Source organism: Pteropus alecto, unplaced genomic scaffold (assembly GCF_000325575.1).
Source record: "Pteropus alecto unplaced genomic scaffold, ASM32557v1 scaffold21, whole genome shotgun sequence".
Taxonomy (NCBI): Eukaryota; Metazoa; Chordata; class Mammalia; order Chiroptera; family Pteropodidae; genus Pteropus; species Pteropus alecto.
In genome coordinates, this window is record NW_006436282.1 from 10,178,599 (window position 1) to 10,195,582 (window position 16,984).

At 31.6% G+C, this 16,984-nt stretch overlaps 1 protein-coding gene across 7 annotated transcripts in view; it reads right to left on the reverse strand.

The window, feature by feature from the left end:
* The window catches only part of DGKB (diacylglycerol kinase beta), a 586,550-nt gene that overhangs the window by 410,943 nt on the left and 158,623 nt on the right, over positions 1-16,984 (reverse strand). For all 7 annotated transcript variants that reach the window (XM_006911958.1, XM_006911956.1, XM_025046894.1 and 4 more), the window contains 3 exons: positions 12,774-12,823; positions 9,525-9,599; positions 6,190-6,309 (listed from right to left, as the gene is read on the reverse strand). In XM_006911958.1, the coding sequence (XP_006912020.1) occupies positions 6,190-6,309; positions 9,525-9,599; positions 12,774-12,823 (245 nt within the window). The remainder of the gene's footprint in view (positions 1-6,189; positions 6,310-9,524; positions 9,600-12,773; positions 12,824-16,984) is intronic.

The window sequence follows — 16,984 nt, forward strand, 5'->3', positions numbered from 1 at the left end:
TTGCAGTAATATCTGGATCTAGCTCTGGTTTGTTTGAGTCATAAGGTTTCTAGTATGTTTAATATATAAATAGAAAGCTTTATGTATTTATTTAACTTCTATGTTCTTAAATTTCTATTCCTTCAAATAAGAATAAAACATCCTGATGAGAAAAGTTTAAGTAATGGAGTTGTTAATTTTTTTAAAAACATGTTGATAAAGTTAACAGTTTAATGCTTAAAGAACATTTACATAAAAAGGAGAAAGGAATACCACAATTTTCATATGTATTACTGTTCTTATAATCCTTGTCATTTCATTTTTAAATGATTGTCCATTACATGTGAATAAGCCTCATCCTGTTGAAGAGCACATATGGACTAAGTTAGCTGGCATTTTCCTTATCAAAAAATAAACAAGTCTGAACGTGGGTGTTCTGTCAATCAGAACACTTAGCCATGTTACAGGCTGCAACTGATGTACAAATCCATTACCCAGACATAAAATGCTTTACCAAAAAACAAATTAAATAGCTTTATAGCTCTTAGCCGGATATATTGCCAAAATATGCAAAAGATGAAATATGTATGTGACTTCAAGAGAAAGAAATTGAAACCAGGAGCCAACTACTTCTCAGCAGTGCAAATTATACTCCAACTCCGTATTTTCATGTCTTGTCTTGTTTGTCATATTTAGATTGTAAACTTAGTGGAGGAGGAGGAGATTCTGTCCTTGCAATATTGTATCAGCTAGTCGAGCATATTCCTATTAGTACTTCTATTGCAAATAAATATTTATTGTCATAGAAAGGAATTAATTTTTATAAGAAAGAAATGAAGAGGAAATCTAGAAGGCTGGGGCCCTGGCCTACTCTGAAAATGTGGATAAGCCATTTTACTTTTCTTCTTATTTTCTTCTCTAATAAAATGAAAGTACCCACTTTCCTTGCCCAGGCCGTGGTGTGAGGTTTCATTATACAATACCTGTGAAGTCAATTTAGCTCCTCAGAAGACTGGTGTTATATAAACAGCAAATATTATTACCATCAATGGGTTGACTTGTATAACATATCAAAGTTCCAGCCAAAAGATATGAGGGATGTTTGTAAGTTTACCATACTTTATTTCAGAAAAATTGTGTTCTCATGATTTTTTCATCATTGGACATTATTCTTAATAGAAATTTATTCCTGATATGTATTGAACATAATATTTTACAATAGAGCCGTTAGTCCTGTGTTTATGACAGGGAAATGCTTACGTTCTCAGAGAGGAGCCCCAGGTTCTTCCTCTCTTTCTAATCCCCTAGAATTCAAAAGGTTTCAAAGGGGAAAATGCCCTTTAGAACTTTTGAAATCTATTTCATTATCAATAGTAATTTCTAAGGTTTTAGTTTTTCCCTGAACACAGTCAAGATCACATATAGTATTTACCTGAACTAGGGCTACTCTAAATAACATCATTTTTTTTTTAAAGACTTCAAGGAGAAATTTCACTGATGTCACAGCCAAAATGTCCCTACCCCCACGCCTAGCCATATCCCCACTTAAACTGACTTCACTTATAACACAGAAGAGCTAACGTTACAAGTTAATTCCAACTCATTAAATAATAAGCACCATTAAATTACCTTACTATTCTGTTCAGGGTCTCCAAAAAGGTATAACAATATGAAAGAAACTATTCTTTTAGACAGAATGATGAGCTATATCAGGTGTGGGCAGAGAGAATGAAGACACGAGTTTTAAAATTCTGGAATTAACCGCTTATCTCATCACACTTTCTGAAGTCAGTATAAGATCCTGCCATTCTCGAGGTTCAAATGCAAGTGCAACAGTGCATTAACATCACACTGTCATTTTCCTTAAATGATCTAATCTGGAATCTCAAGAATTGTTGCATTTATCCAGCTTTAGAACTCCTTTCTAGATCGAGCAACATATAAACAGCAGAACAACAACCTGACCATATTAATTTTTAGAATGTAGAGTATAAAACATTAGTTTTCCAAATACAACTTAATCTGTTAAGAATACAACATCTTCTACTCTCCATTATAGTCAGAATTTTTATCATGGAACATGTTAATCTGAAATCAGGAGGCAAACCAAACAATTACTTTTACCTTATTGAGTCAGACCAAAAAAAAAAAAAAAAAAAGTGTCCTAAAACATTTCAATCAATGGCAAAGTTTAAACTACCTTTAAGGATTAAAGACCAGGATTCTGTGTGTACTTATAGTGAAATCAAATTTATATCCATTCAAAAATCATACAGGCCAGTTGTGGGCACAACAATCCAAAACTAAGAAGTTAAGGTATCCTTATTTCAAGGCAGGCTCCTACTTAAATGTATATTCCTGTTTATATAATGATAAGAATTCAGAAATTTTCCTTGAAAAATCTAATAATGACCTAAGACTACAGGTTTTAGGAACTAAAGCATTATTAATTATCTTGTTCTTCTAGGAAAAAGAATATCTGTACTGAAAGAATATTATAAAAGGAAAAGGATATTCTTGACTAACTTCTCTTTGTATGTCCAGAGAGGATACCTAGTAGGCACAAAATGACCTAGTTAGTTAATCACAGAGTGTAAAGACCAATTTTATGAAGTTCACTGTTGTTACGCTATCTCTTCATTAGTTCTCATGCCTTGCTGGGGTTGTCGATTTAAGCTAAAACAAAAAAGTATTAGATTTCTTTCTTCTAAATCACTAAAAATACATTCAAAATCTTTCTGTTTGTAATATGACAGATTAGTCATAGAATAAACCAGGAGTCAGCAACTATGGCCCTTGAGTCAACTCTGGCCATTAACCTGTTTTTCTAAGCAAAGTTTTACTGGAACACAGCCTGTTCTTTCACTCATGTAGTATCTGTGATTATAAAAAGAAAGAGATAATCCTGACAAACTTTTCTTTGTATGTCCAACTTTTGCTTTTAACTTTAGAGTAGAGCAGTTACAACAGAGACAGTATGACCCACAGAGACAGTATGACCCACAAAGCCTAAATTATTAACTACCTGTTCCTTTATGGCCAAATTTTGCCAATCACCGGAGCAAAATTTTTTAGATACAGCTAGCTATTAAAAAATTCATTCAAAATTGAGATATTTTTAGAAATAATTATTCAATGAGATAATTGCTAAAGCAAAAATTAGTCAGTCTCAGGTACAAAATTTTTATTATAATCAAAATCACATATGCCACTTAAACTCTCAATTTTCCTTCAGGGGTAAGAGACTGCATCATTTCATATTGGGTACCACAAAGTTTGAAGAACTTCTTGTAAGAGAAAGAAAATGACTCTTATTGTCTATCACGTGATATACAATCAGGTTGTGATAAACTACTTTTCTAATTTTGGCACTGAAACAGATATTTAAAATAGAATAGCTTTTTAAATTCTGTTGATTAAGAAAAATAAACTACGATAAAATCACAGCTGCTCTGCTTTACATAAGGAGTGAGGATTTCTCTCCCAGGACAATATTCTTATCTGTGTAATTTGGCTAGTACACCACAGTCACTTTCAAATACACTATGGTACTTAACATGCACTGTCAATTAGCATCTACTCCCCGAGCTCATAATTGACAATAGACAAGAGTTTATAGGACAACATAAGAAGACTGGCCACACAATAAATGGCTGAATTCAACCTAAAGCTTCTAGATTTCCAATTTAATAAGAAAAAGTGGGAAGCTGAGGGTGGCCCACCGGGAATGGCACCATGAATCATATTCTCTACAGGTAATAGCATAACACATTAACTGTCTACAGAAAAGAAAATAAATCTTGATTACTTAAAAAAAAAGGCCTTCATCACTCAGTTTTCGTTATGCCATTCTTGCTTTGTAAAAAATAAAGAAAAGCCCTTATGCTTTGGAATTAAAGAGGTGTTTCTAACAAACATGCTCTGTTTTGTGATAATAATTACATGGTTTTTGCATTGTATTAAAAGCCATTTTAAAATACTATAGGCTTTATTCTTTTTTTAAAAAGTGAAGGAAAAGGGATATTACTCTCAGAATTGTTCTTTACAGGGGAAAAAGCCAATCTCTGTTAAATTGACCTATAAATTTAAAACAATGTAGCCCTGCCATCTAGTGGTCATAGCTGGGAACATAGCTTGGGAATACCACTCCTGTTACTACATGGAACCCCTAAGTTGATTGCTCAAAGAATATCTTTGAACTAAAAACACAAAATAAATTTAAGAATGTGATTATAAAGTAAATTATGTGTCACTAACCTGAAGGGCATCAATGGCAAAGAATCATCATTAGGTTGAAATAAAGTCACTGCTACACTAGAAACTGATAAGATATTTTATTTAAAATATTTCGAGTTAAAGCCATCTATATAGATTATTTTTCTCCATGCTATTTTCATAATATATATACATATATATAATTTGATATATAAGTGTACAGTTAGATATATATCAAATTATAAAAAATTGTTTCCAGAGAAAAACATCAATTCAAAATCTTTCTGTGATATTGAAAATATAGGTGACTTAGTCTACATTTCTGCACTTCTTTATCCAATTCCCCAATGACCAAATGCTTTGTTAGCTCATTCCTGCATCTTCTCTCATTCTTTCCTACTAGAATTTCCATAAATGCTTAGAATAAACAAAACATAGCTTTCAAAATAAAGAATTCCCTTCTATTATTATTAGAATTTCTTGACTAGTCATTTGACAACTATTTTTCAGTACTGAGTCCACACTAAACCTCAAAATGTTAACATTTTGTCAATTTTCTTGTTTTCTTCCAATAGTTTGATTTACACATGCTTTTTTCAGAAGTTATATTAACAAATTAAATAAATATTTATAATACAGATATATAATAAATTATTACAAAAAGATACTAAGTTATATATAAGAAAATTAGATACAAAAAAGATTACTCATAAATTTTCAAACTGTAGATTTATATATCTATTAATAATAAGATCTACATTAAATATTTATTTTAATAAATTTTTATTTCAAAGGTAATTTCCATATATCATTTAATAGTAATTTTTTGTTCCCTTCCTCTGACCACATCTAAAATCCCATAGACCTCGTGAAGGGTAAAATTTACCTGAATGTAAAATAATTTAAAGATCCAGATGAAAAAGAGACAAATGCTACTGTCCCAAAGTCCATTTATATATTTCCAAACCCACATATAAATATGTACAACATATCTGTATGCAGTCTTACATGTTTTACAAACACAGACTATATGATCTCTTGATAGCTGACTTTCGAAAATTTGGTATCTTGAGTAACTACGGTAAAATTTTAAGTCTGCCAAATTGTTATTGCTGGTAATAAGTATGAAAAGTGTTGGGGTCAATAGCAACGTGGTGGGCACTATTTTCTTGTATCTAAAAAATCTAAATATTATATGTGTCATGGTGCTTTCCATTAGTAAAGCTCTTTGAATCTAAGTATGCGTTTTACTATATGCATGTTATAGTTAATTCTTGTTTAAATGTTTATGCTAAAAACAAAAATGGTGTACCACCTCATTGGATTTTTAAATTAACTATTACTAAAATTCACATCAAGACTGGGACAGAAAGATTTGGTTTCAAAATCACTATCATATCACATCTGAACATGGGTTGATCTATTTTATTCCTCCAAACCAGTATTTAATTGCCACTGGAGGCACTGATATGAGAAGAAAACTTTAGACAGACTTAGAATGAAAACCTGGCTGATCTGCTGATATGTAAGAAAAACTTATACATAAACACATATGTTTTCTCTCAAACATCTCATTATATAATTGGCTTCTCCAAGTATTTATTAGTTATCAATTAAATAGACTATCTCCATAGGGATGGGAGGAAGAACCACAGAATGCAATAATATTGGGGAGTTTCTTCCATCAGATAAAAGGAGAAGGTCAATAACTTTTTAAACTAGATTATACTTTAAATAGATGAAAAATAGAAAAACTGTGTATTAAATAGTTAATACCTAAAAAATTTAATACCTAAAATGAGTCAATATGTCTGTGACAAGTATTACTACATAAGGAATTATTGTTAAATTGCACTGTGGTATACTTATTAAAAGGTCCAGGCATTCACTACATGCTTAATGGTTGAAAATGGCAAGATCAATTTATAATCAAAATGTATAATAAGAGACCCCACTGACTCACCACCAGGGCACCCTCTCTGTGTAAATGCTTACATTTTCCAAGCCTAGGAGAACAAGAAGTGGAATTGTTGTCATTCCTCCTTGGATCCATTCCTCCAGAGAAACCGTTCCATCGTGATCATAGTCAATTTCTTCCATCATTTCATGGAGGATCTGAAGTAGAGAAGTAGAGAGAAAACTGGCAATAAATCAACAAAGAAAATTTCATATGAACAATAAAGCATTGCATCAAATTGGTTATAACTGTGACTAGCAGCTAAGTGGAGAGTTGAGATAAATATCTAGGTAATTTTGTACAGTGTTAATTTAATCCTATAGCTGAGGATATAGTGGCTCTGTTATATTTCCAGAACTTGACTGGAAAGTTCTATGCACTTTCAAAGATCAACTTTTAGAAATAATTGCTCAACTTTATAATATGTTTTCACTGAATGACACAGCTAAAACAAGAAAGTATCTTCAATTTAAAAGTAAAAATGATCTTTAATTGCTTTCTCTAGATTATTTTTTTAATTCAAATATATGCCAGATACTGTCTGAACAAATTAACTTCATGGTAAAGAGCTGAAATAATTCTTTGCTAAGTGGTAAGAGGTGGGAGAATTATGTTGCTTTTAATTGCCTATCAGAACTTAATAGAGCCAAGAAGTTAAACAATCAAGTCATTTTTGATTAGATTTCTTTTCTAAAGATGACTTGCACAGAGTGTCCCAAGTTGTTGTCCACAGCTTAATACATTTATCTCACGGTTATACAGCGTTCATATCAGTATTTGATTCAAAGGGTTGTTGTGAGAGTTAAATGTGTTAGTATAAGTATCTTTGAAAAGTATCTAGCATATAGAGTAAGTGTGATATAGGTATTCTTAGTGTTATATTAGCAGAAATTATATGTCAACTCTAAATATATTACCCTTGGCTGATGTTAAGGAAAAGTGCTTATCTAATTCTGCTAAATCAACCAACATGGTAGAACTCCAATGAAGAAAATAATTCACCATCTTTATCTAATATAGACATTTTAATCAATGCAGAAAAAGAAAGAAGTACAGAGAACATTAGAATGAAAATTTGAAAAGGTGCAATAAATAGAATACTTAATATGATGATAGAAGTGTTGTTTGCTTAAAAAGTCCTAAACTTGATTGATTAGTATCTTACTTCAGAAAGTGTTTGAAAATCAGATTATTTAGCTATAGAACTAACTAATAGATATTGAAAGAGACTTTTTTGAACAAAATGATGGTGAAATAATTATTTCATTGTTCTCAAAATGAAACACGGGGGACATTACTTAGAATGTGGCAAATGCATAAGATCTCATTGAAATGCCTGCCCCTTGAAAATACTCTAGGGTGAACTAGGAGAAATGAATGAATGAGGAGAGAACAAAAACACAGAGCATTTGTTTTAGATGGCTGATGATTTTATTTTGTACCTAATAATTCTCATGTTGGAGCCTGGGTACATTTTGAAAAAATTCCTTTCAAGAACATCTTCCCTACTAAATGCCATCAACCTCAAACGTTCAATTCTCTTTATTCACATATGCCAACTTATCAGGGGCCTGACAATGTGTACAAATGCACACACTTGTTTAAAACAGGCAGAGTTACTGAATCATCAGGCAGGATGAGACAAGTTACTGTGACGGCAAACACAATGCACCAGGTAAGTCTTTTATCTTGACTTTCTAGTATTTATACCACCCAGAGAAGTAGCAGACTTACTTGCCTGGGCCATAATGCTAAAAGTTTATTACCTGTATTTTTCATTAGGTATTTATCATAATTCAACTGCCCAACCACCAATTGTTCCCTTCCTTAGAGCATCCGGATCTTCTCAAACTCAAGCCACTCACTCCACCGCCAACAAATACTTTTTGTTGGGAAGTGGTAATGCCCACTTCTGCTTTGAAAGCAGATGGAAAAAGACTCCGCTTCCCTCCATCACTCCAGTGAGGACAAGAGGCTTGACTGATAGATGAATGATATCATGGGTATTAAGGTGAATAGGATGGAGACCACTGTGTTAGATTAACATAACCAAAAAGAGCAACAGAATTTAAAAGAAGTCTCTTGATTTCAGTGCAAAAAGTATTAAGATGAATCAAGCAGTATTCTTGGAACTAAGTGCATATTGCCATAAACTTTATTATTTCATATACAAACTGCAACACTGTTAATATATCTTCCTCTCATTATACACAGCATGTGTATTTCCACATCCGAAAAAGAAAAAGGAAAAGAAAAAGAAAAAGAAAAAACAGTTGAGTTAGAACTTGGGAAACCATTTCCCAGTAAGAATGGTGCCCTCCTTTGTCCCTGGCATTGCACATGACTTTGTTTACTTTGCTAAGTAAGTTTGCATTAGTTTGGCATTAGTTTGCCAAAACAAGGGAAATGCTATCAGAGCCCTCTTCAACATCACATATTCATGCCATTATTACGCCGTTAACTGCATAAATGTGAACAGTGTTTAGAAATAGTCTTTTTGAATTCATATAAAATATAAACCACTTAAATTTATTTTTATTTGCTTAATTCATGTGCAATTTGCTAAACTTACTTGTTTAAAAAAAAACAACAAATTAATAACATTTATCGACTTGCCCAAAAATATTATTTGTGGCTAAAGTCAAAGTTTCTAATCAAGTATGTTTTAATATACATTTGAATTATGTTATAATTTTGGTACAAATCTATTAAAAATAAGAAGTTTTTAAGCTCTTATAGGCATTGTAGGTACTATCTCTTTAAATGACTTACTTAAAATTTCCTAGCTCTACCTCTAACTAACTGAAGAGTTTTGGGCAAGTAACTTTAACACTCTGGGGTCTCAATTATTTTCTCATCTATAAAATGAATAAGATAGTAGTATCTGCCTCAGAGAGTTGCAAACTTTAAATAACACATATACAAAAGATAGCACTGTGCACCGTAAACTATCATCATCATCTTTTTAATCGCCTTCATCCTCTTTCAGAATGACTATTTTAGCAATTTCCATATAAGGAAAATCAGAAATCAAAACTTTTTCTATGGCACGGCATGACTGTGGCAGTGCCCATCAACATCTTCTATTGATCTACATGCATATTAGACCAGCATTCAAATTAATTTCCATGAGGAAGAAAAGTAAAAGTTACTGCTAAGAGTTTCTGAACAACATATATCATTTCTTGTTCAGAATTCACTTTGGCTAGAAATAATAAAATTATAATATTTTGATCAGAAATAATAACTTAGAGTTATCAAAGGAAACAAAATCAAACAACAGTAATAGAATAGAGTTTCCAAAAAGACAAAAGAGAAAGGGGCCGTCAAGCCTCTTTTATTTGGCCAATAGTTAAACCATTTATATACCTACTGGATTAAGTTCAGTGACATCCCATTCAAGGTACTCTGCAACATGCATCATCTGACTGATGATATTTTCTAGCTCCTGAAGCAGAGAGAGGGGCAAAGAGAATGGGGGAAAAAGAGAGAAAATGAACACCAAGTCTTACTAAACAACTTTGACTTGCAGTACTTGTTTTGTTCAATCTGTAAAAGCTTTATATAATTACACATATGTAAAATATCTGTTTAAAAGGTCTGATTAATTACACATAAAAGAAGAGTCTAAATAGAAATTCACTTTGCATTTTGTCTAGAAATCTTCACCAGGAGAGGGCACAAACATACAAAGAGTTTCTTCCAGTAGATTTTTAAGGAAGAAACTTTCTCTGGAATGGAGAGTCTGATGAAAGGAGGAGATGCATATTTTCACAAGACATGATTTTTAAGTCACTGACTATCTTTACCTTGTGGCTTGAAAACAGGTGTTTGAGAGCAACTGAGAGATTTATTTTTATTTGATATATTGAGAACGTATATCGACTCTTCCAGCCATTTATTAGGATCATTTGCTCTGCTAGGGAATGTTCAGGGTCAAGATCAGGAAGCTTAACTCATGTAGAGCTTATTTTACGAGGGGATAGAATTTTGGTTTGAATTTTCACATTATTCTACTCAAATGTCAACTCTTTAAAGAACTGATAGTGAATACTTATGGCTTGGCTAAATAGCTTTAAACTATTTTGTACGTAGATATTTAATGTTTTAATTTTTCCCTATCTTCAGAAAAGATTAAAGATACATTGCAAATGCTAGTAATTTTAAATGTAGGAAATTTAAAGTGGTGTTATTCAGTGTGACATTTAAACTATAAGTATAAAAGAATAAGGCTTGAATGTATATTAATGAAGGATTATTCTACTCAAACCTCTGATCTAATATATGTAGTTAACATTCATAGAATTAAGTCAGAAATATGGTAAAGAGGTTTTCTTTAGGGGGGGGTCATGGATCCCTTTGAGAAACTAATGAAAGCTACATTTCCTGTCTCTAGAAAGGATGTAATCATGAAAATGTTATTTATGCTACAAAGGTTGTCTCAGAAATAATACAAATATAAATGCGTTTATTTATTACAGATAAGAAAAATTTTAAGCACAAATCCCTTGGAATTATAGGCCAGAATTGGTGTGTGTGTGTGTGTGTGTGTGTGTGTGTGTGTGTGTGTGTGTGTGTTACTAATCTTCACCTACTCTATTTCTGCTTATATACGCCTTAATAGTTTGGTATGGTTAAGTCCCTGGATATGTTTTCAGGAATAGAAACTATTTTTAGTGGACTATTATGTAGGTATGCAACATTAAATAAGTCACTTAACCTAAGACTCAGTTTCTCCATCAGTAAAAATATTTCTTTTAATATTCTAATCTTACCTAGTTTGAGAGTTGCTGCAAAGATTAAACATGCTATTATATGAAATGCATTTATCTTGTCTAGCATATTATAAGTGATTAATAAACATTAATAGTAATATTAGACATAGTGGTCATTTTTCAAAGTATCAGTTTTCCTCTGCTTTGCGTCAATATGTGAACTGCTACAACTTACAATTTCTAAGCAAATGACATCAGAAGATGTAATTTCAAACTCACATTGAAAGAAATACACTGGGCAGTAAGTTTTGTTGGAAAAAAACATAGAAAGTAAATCCAGACCTTTAATTACAGAAAAGACTAGGTTAACATAAACAAATGTATTTATTCCAACTTATTGTTTAATATTTTGAATATAGCCACAAATATTGCATATTGTGAGTATAGCCACACATATTGCTATCAATCTACTATATGTTAACAAAAAAATGGCAGAGAGCAAAAACAGCATTTGACTGAATTTTCAAATAAGCTGGCAACTCTTGGCTAAAAGCCTAGTGAAAAAAAATCCTTTTAATTTAATGAAAAAGAAACATTAAATAAAACAAATCAGCAGTAAAAATATATATTAGTGTAATCAAAAGTGCTACAATAAGCATATTGAACTACCTAGAAGAAACCTTAACTGCAACTATGAAATGCCACCAGAAAATGAGCAAATGTATCATGTAGCTTGATATTCCTAAATAGAAAACTGAACACTACTAGGCACTTAAAAATAATAGCATCTGAAAGAATAGAGAGATTTAAACATAAGAAATCCCACAATCACAGCATCAATTCAGATTGGTGTTTATTTCCTGGAGTGAGAATTATATATTTTTATCACTCTCTGGAGAAGCTAATATATTGTTATCCTAATCAGTGTTACAAAAGTATGTCTTCAACTTCATTGCTTTGTTTGTAAAAGTCTGCTTGAGTTCTGCCATAGGGAGGGACATCAGATGATGAGAGAAACTCACTCATTATCAGAAATAACATTTATTTTAATCATTACTAAATATATCAAAACATTTGTTTTGAAGTGCCCGTGTACTTCAAAATTTCCATAATCTAACACTTATTCTTTTAGTAATATCCTTATATTTCCTTTCTAGAACAGAGAATAATATGTAAAATGTTATTAGTAAATATGAAGTACATTATTAGATAAAGCCTGAGATAGATTTACATGAGGCACTGATTTGTGCAGTACAATTGAGAGTCTAACTACTCTTCTGAAAACTATTAATGATTTGTATATGTTAGAAATAAAATAAACATTTAATTATTCATTTCAGTTAAATCATACAGAGATGGTTTTTTCTCCTATTGCTTATTATAACTAAAACTATAGAGAGTGCAAGTTACATTTAAAATTGGATGAGACATTTTAAAAAGGGAAATTTGTCAAAGCAATTTGTAAATATATTTAGCTATTTCAACAGCCTACATGGCTAAGAATACTTTTTAAAAGGTGAATGATTAAATGATTAAATTGACTTTATAATTCTTTTAAATTCTACCTGTATTCTTGATATTTTCTATAGTGTCAAATCTCACAATTTTTTTCTTTCTAGATCAATGGTCTCAACTTTCTCACGTTTTATCCAAATAAGGTTTAGTCATCTTTATCTTTAAGAGCATAAAATGTCACTTTTTGGTAATAAATTTTTTCAGTACAACAATTGTAATCTAAGTTTTCTCAGATCACTCTCTTACAAAAATCAGATGATAAAAATGTTGTGTGAGTTCATGAAAATTATATTAAGTGTATCTTCTATGGTAATAGCTATGAATTTATTCAATGCATTTTTCAGAACAAACTACTTTGAAATTTTCTGAGAAAATTTGAAGAAAAAAATTACCGAGCTGTCCAGGAAGCCATTCCCATCTGTGTCATACAGGCGAAACATAACTAGAAACAAAAGAGATGTTGGGAAAAAGATTACAGGCAATAAGATCAATGTTATTATAAGGCATATTCTTTAAAATTTATTTTTCGTTGAAATCAAATACTAAATCTCTCCCTACTCAAATCAATTGATTTGTGAGATCATTTCTCAAGCTAAATTGAAAATAAATTAGTTTATAAAAATATTAGCTATCAGGTAAAAAGTGTATCAGTATTTGTTATATATCTAGGAAACAATAAAAGGTACTATTTGTTCAAATTCTTTATTACAAGAGCATTAAATGGAAACTCAAAAATAAGAGAAGAAATTCAAACATTCAGAGTGTGGATATTAAAGCACAGAGTGGATAAGAAGAAACAACCACTTGGGTGATCTGGAAATAAACTGTAATTTGGAATCCACCATCCATTATTCTGTGAGCTTAATCAAACACTATTTTCTTCTGTAAATTGAGAATAATCACCCTGTCATAAGACACACATTTGTTGTGAAAGTTAAGGGAGGTGATACACACAAATGCATATCAAAAGCCATAGGTATTACACAAATATAAGCCACTGTTTTTGACTGATCCCCAAGCAATAAAGGAAGGAAAAGATTACTGGCAAATCAGGACATTTTTCCAATGGAGGATGACAAGACATAAAATGCATTATTATAATGGCTATAATGGAGTATTTGTTTAAATCTTAGATGTCGTTTCATAGGGAAACCACTATTTGAACTAATCAAGTAAGGAAAAGGTGAATGTTGACTTTGTGGTAGTGAGCTCAGGAAAGCAGCATGGCAGAAGTCCATGACTGGTCTGAGGATTCCCTTTTATAATTCACACACCACCAGGAGACTACTGATTAGGCTGCAGGTGTCATTTTGAGATAAACAGAGAAGAATGACACAGCTATAAAAATAGAGCAGTGGAAATGAGGGTTTGCTTTGGGTTTGTATAACTTCCTGGAGAATCTTGACAGCTGAGGTTTATAACGTTAAATAAAGATATTGATAATTAGGAGATATAAACATGTAATGACCTTGATCATATATTTGTAATTAATTTTTATTTTTGTATATAACAGTAAAAGGAAATAATAATAACCTGCTTTATTAAAAATAAACTTAATTAAAAATTAACCTGTTTCTCTGTCTCCCCTGTGATACTGTACATGAAACACTGATCTTAAAAAATGAACATACTGTTGAAGTATTATACTTATAGAGAACTGTAACATTCAAAAAATTATCAAAATGAACACACTAATGCAACTAATGATCCAAGTCAAAGAATAGAATATTGCTAATATAACAGAAACTTTCTCATGTCCCCCCATTATTATTTCCTCTCCTCTTTCCAAACTTCTCGAGTCTCTTGACTTCTACATGCATTTTTTGAATTTTAGCATCATTTACTGAATATTACATTTCTGATCTTCATCTGCATTATTCTGAGCAGTATTAACTCATTTACTTTTTTTTCTGCATATTATTCAAAGGTATAAAAATATTACAATTTATTCATTCTAACTTGAGCAATATTTAGGTTGTCTCCAATCTGCTATTTCTATAAACCTTCTTGTGAATGGCTTTTATGCTAGATGAACATTTGACAGTTGGTTATAAACCAGTAAAAGAGATATCTGAGTCATAGGACTTGCAAATGTTTACCCGTTAGTAATATTGTGGTTTTACCAAACTAGACAGCAGTCAGTGAGAGTGAGTTGCTCCACATCCTTGCCAACAGTGGCTAGTATCTATCTAATTTAAGCCATTCTGGTGAGGGTATAGTGGTATGCCACTGACATTATAATTTTCATTCCCTTGACTACTAGGGAGACTGAGCTCATTTTCATATGCTGATTGTCCAGACAGGCTTGAATGTTCCCAGGATATTCTTGACCCCCACTGTGCCAGTTCGAGCCTGTCTGATTGAAATTACATGATGGACCTACAAGCAGAACTACCCAAGTAAGCTTTTTCCAGACATAAAAATGAGATATAATAAAATGAATGCGGTTTTCTTACACCACTAAATTTGGTGGGGAAGGGTTTGTTACAACAGGAAAAGAAACAGTTACTGGAAAGATAATCTTTACTTGACTTTCAGTGCCAACTTTGTCATAATCAAGTATCCATGTAGGTTTGGGTCAGTTTCTAGATTTCCGATTCCACTGACTTGTCTATTATTGCATCAGTACCACACTGTCTTAATTACAGCAGCTTTAAAAAAAAAAAACTTGATATGAAATTAAATATATCCTCTAATAACTTTATTCAATTTCAGCTTTGTTTTTAGAAAGTGACAAGCTGATTTAAAAATTTACATAGAAGTAAAAAAGACTAAGAATTCCCAAAACAACTTTTAAAAGGGAGAACAAATTTGGAAGGTTTCCATGACCTGACTTCAAGAGTTGCTAAAAACCCAGGGTAATCAAGACAGTGAAGCTGAAGGATAAACACATACAACAAGGGAGAGCAGAGTCCAGATATAGATCCACACACATATGGTAAGCAAGGATACCAAAATAATTCAAAAGACTTCTCAAAAAAAATGACAATGGAACTAGATGGATATTCATATTAAAAAGATAACCTTGACTCTGACTTCATATTAAACATAATCATCATGTCAAAATGACTTTGAACTTTAAATGAAACTTTGACATTTTTAAAAAAACAAACTTTAATTTTAACATTAAAGCAAAACTATAAAGCTTCTAGAAAAAAATGTAAGAAAATACATTCACAATCTAAGGTCACCAACCTTAAGGTTCATGAACCAACATGAACCATCAATGACAAAATAATAATAATAGGTAAATTAAACCATAAAAATTAGTGCTTCTGCTCATCAAAAACAAACTGAAAATAAGAAAATAAGTCAACCACAGACTTGAAAAAATTTTCAGAACACATATATCTGACGAAGATAGTTTTCAGAATATATGAACAAATCCTAAAGCTCGGTAAGAAAAAGACAAACAACCCAATTAAGAAAGAGACCGAAAATTGAACAGATATTTCAAAAAAGAAAAGTATATGAATAGCCAACCTATATAAACCACAATTAGAGACCACCATATACCTATTAGAAAGATTCTGGACCTGAAATATTTTTCCCCAAGAACAATCTTCCAAAACTGCTCAGCTGCTTAGCTGCTCTCATTTGTAATTCTAAAAAGTATAATTTAAAAAGTGTCAAAAGCCAACTTCCTCTCTCCTAGAAATTTGACCCACAAATCCAATTAGTCTTGATAATTCCCTGAAATTTTCAGATTAAAAAAAATCTTGTGTCTAAAATTTCTAGTTGTTTCAGTAAGAAAATTGGGCTGAAAACACAATTCACTATTGACTGAAGGAAAACCCCTAATTTTTTTACGTAGTTAATTTCTAAACATTAATAGGAGTTAATAGCTGTCTATGAATTCTTTCTAATTCATCAAGGAATAAAGTTGGAGAACTTTAAGTTTAACCAATGATAATATCAATAATAAAATTAACATACATATACTGAGCACTATGTATCACTTACTCTAAGTTTTACCAAGTCTAATCAAGGATAAAAATTTTCTTTGGTCCTGGATGAGAGGAATTCTAGGATTTTAATTTTCAGAGATGTCTACTTTTCTAATTTAAAATTATAGTGGGGTCATACAAAATATAAAATATTGAACACACATATTTACCTTGGTTTTCTACTGAAGTGCCACAATAGTAATAGTAAGGGATGAAATAGGCATATATTCACAAGCACAAAGAAAACATAAAAGGAGAAAAGAACAACCACATTTTAGAAGCTGGACAACACACAGTGACTGACTTAGAAACTGAGAAATATAAACTTAGGCTGGTAGTAAACAAAAGGCAAAAATTTGCATAGAAAGGGTGATCAGCTGGAAAACCAATTGATAAATCTTCACAAAAAGAAGGTAGATCTCAAATACTACCCTTCATGCTTTGTACCTGAGAGTATACCAGCTCTCTACCCCAGCAGAAGACTGGGCCTTTGTGCAAGGAGTCCAATCACAGGAATTCTGACCTCAAGGTATTTAGAAATTCTGATGGTGGGATACTATACCAAGGATAGGGTAATTATGTGACAGTCTGTACTCTGAATATGAAAAGTAAAAGTCCCCTTTCTCATATCCAGTTAGTCAGACTTAAATCTTAAC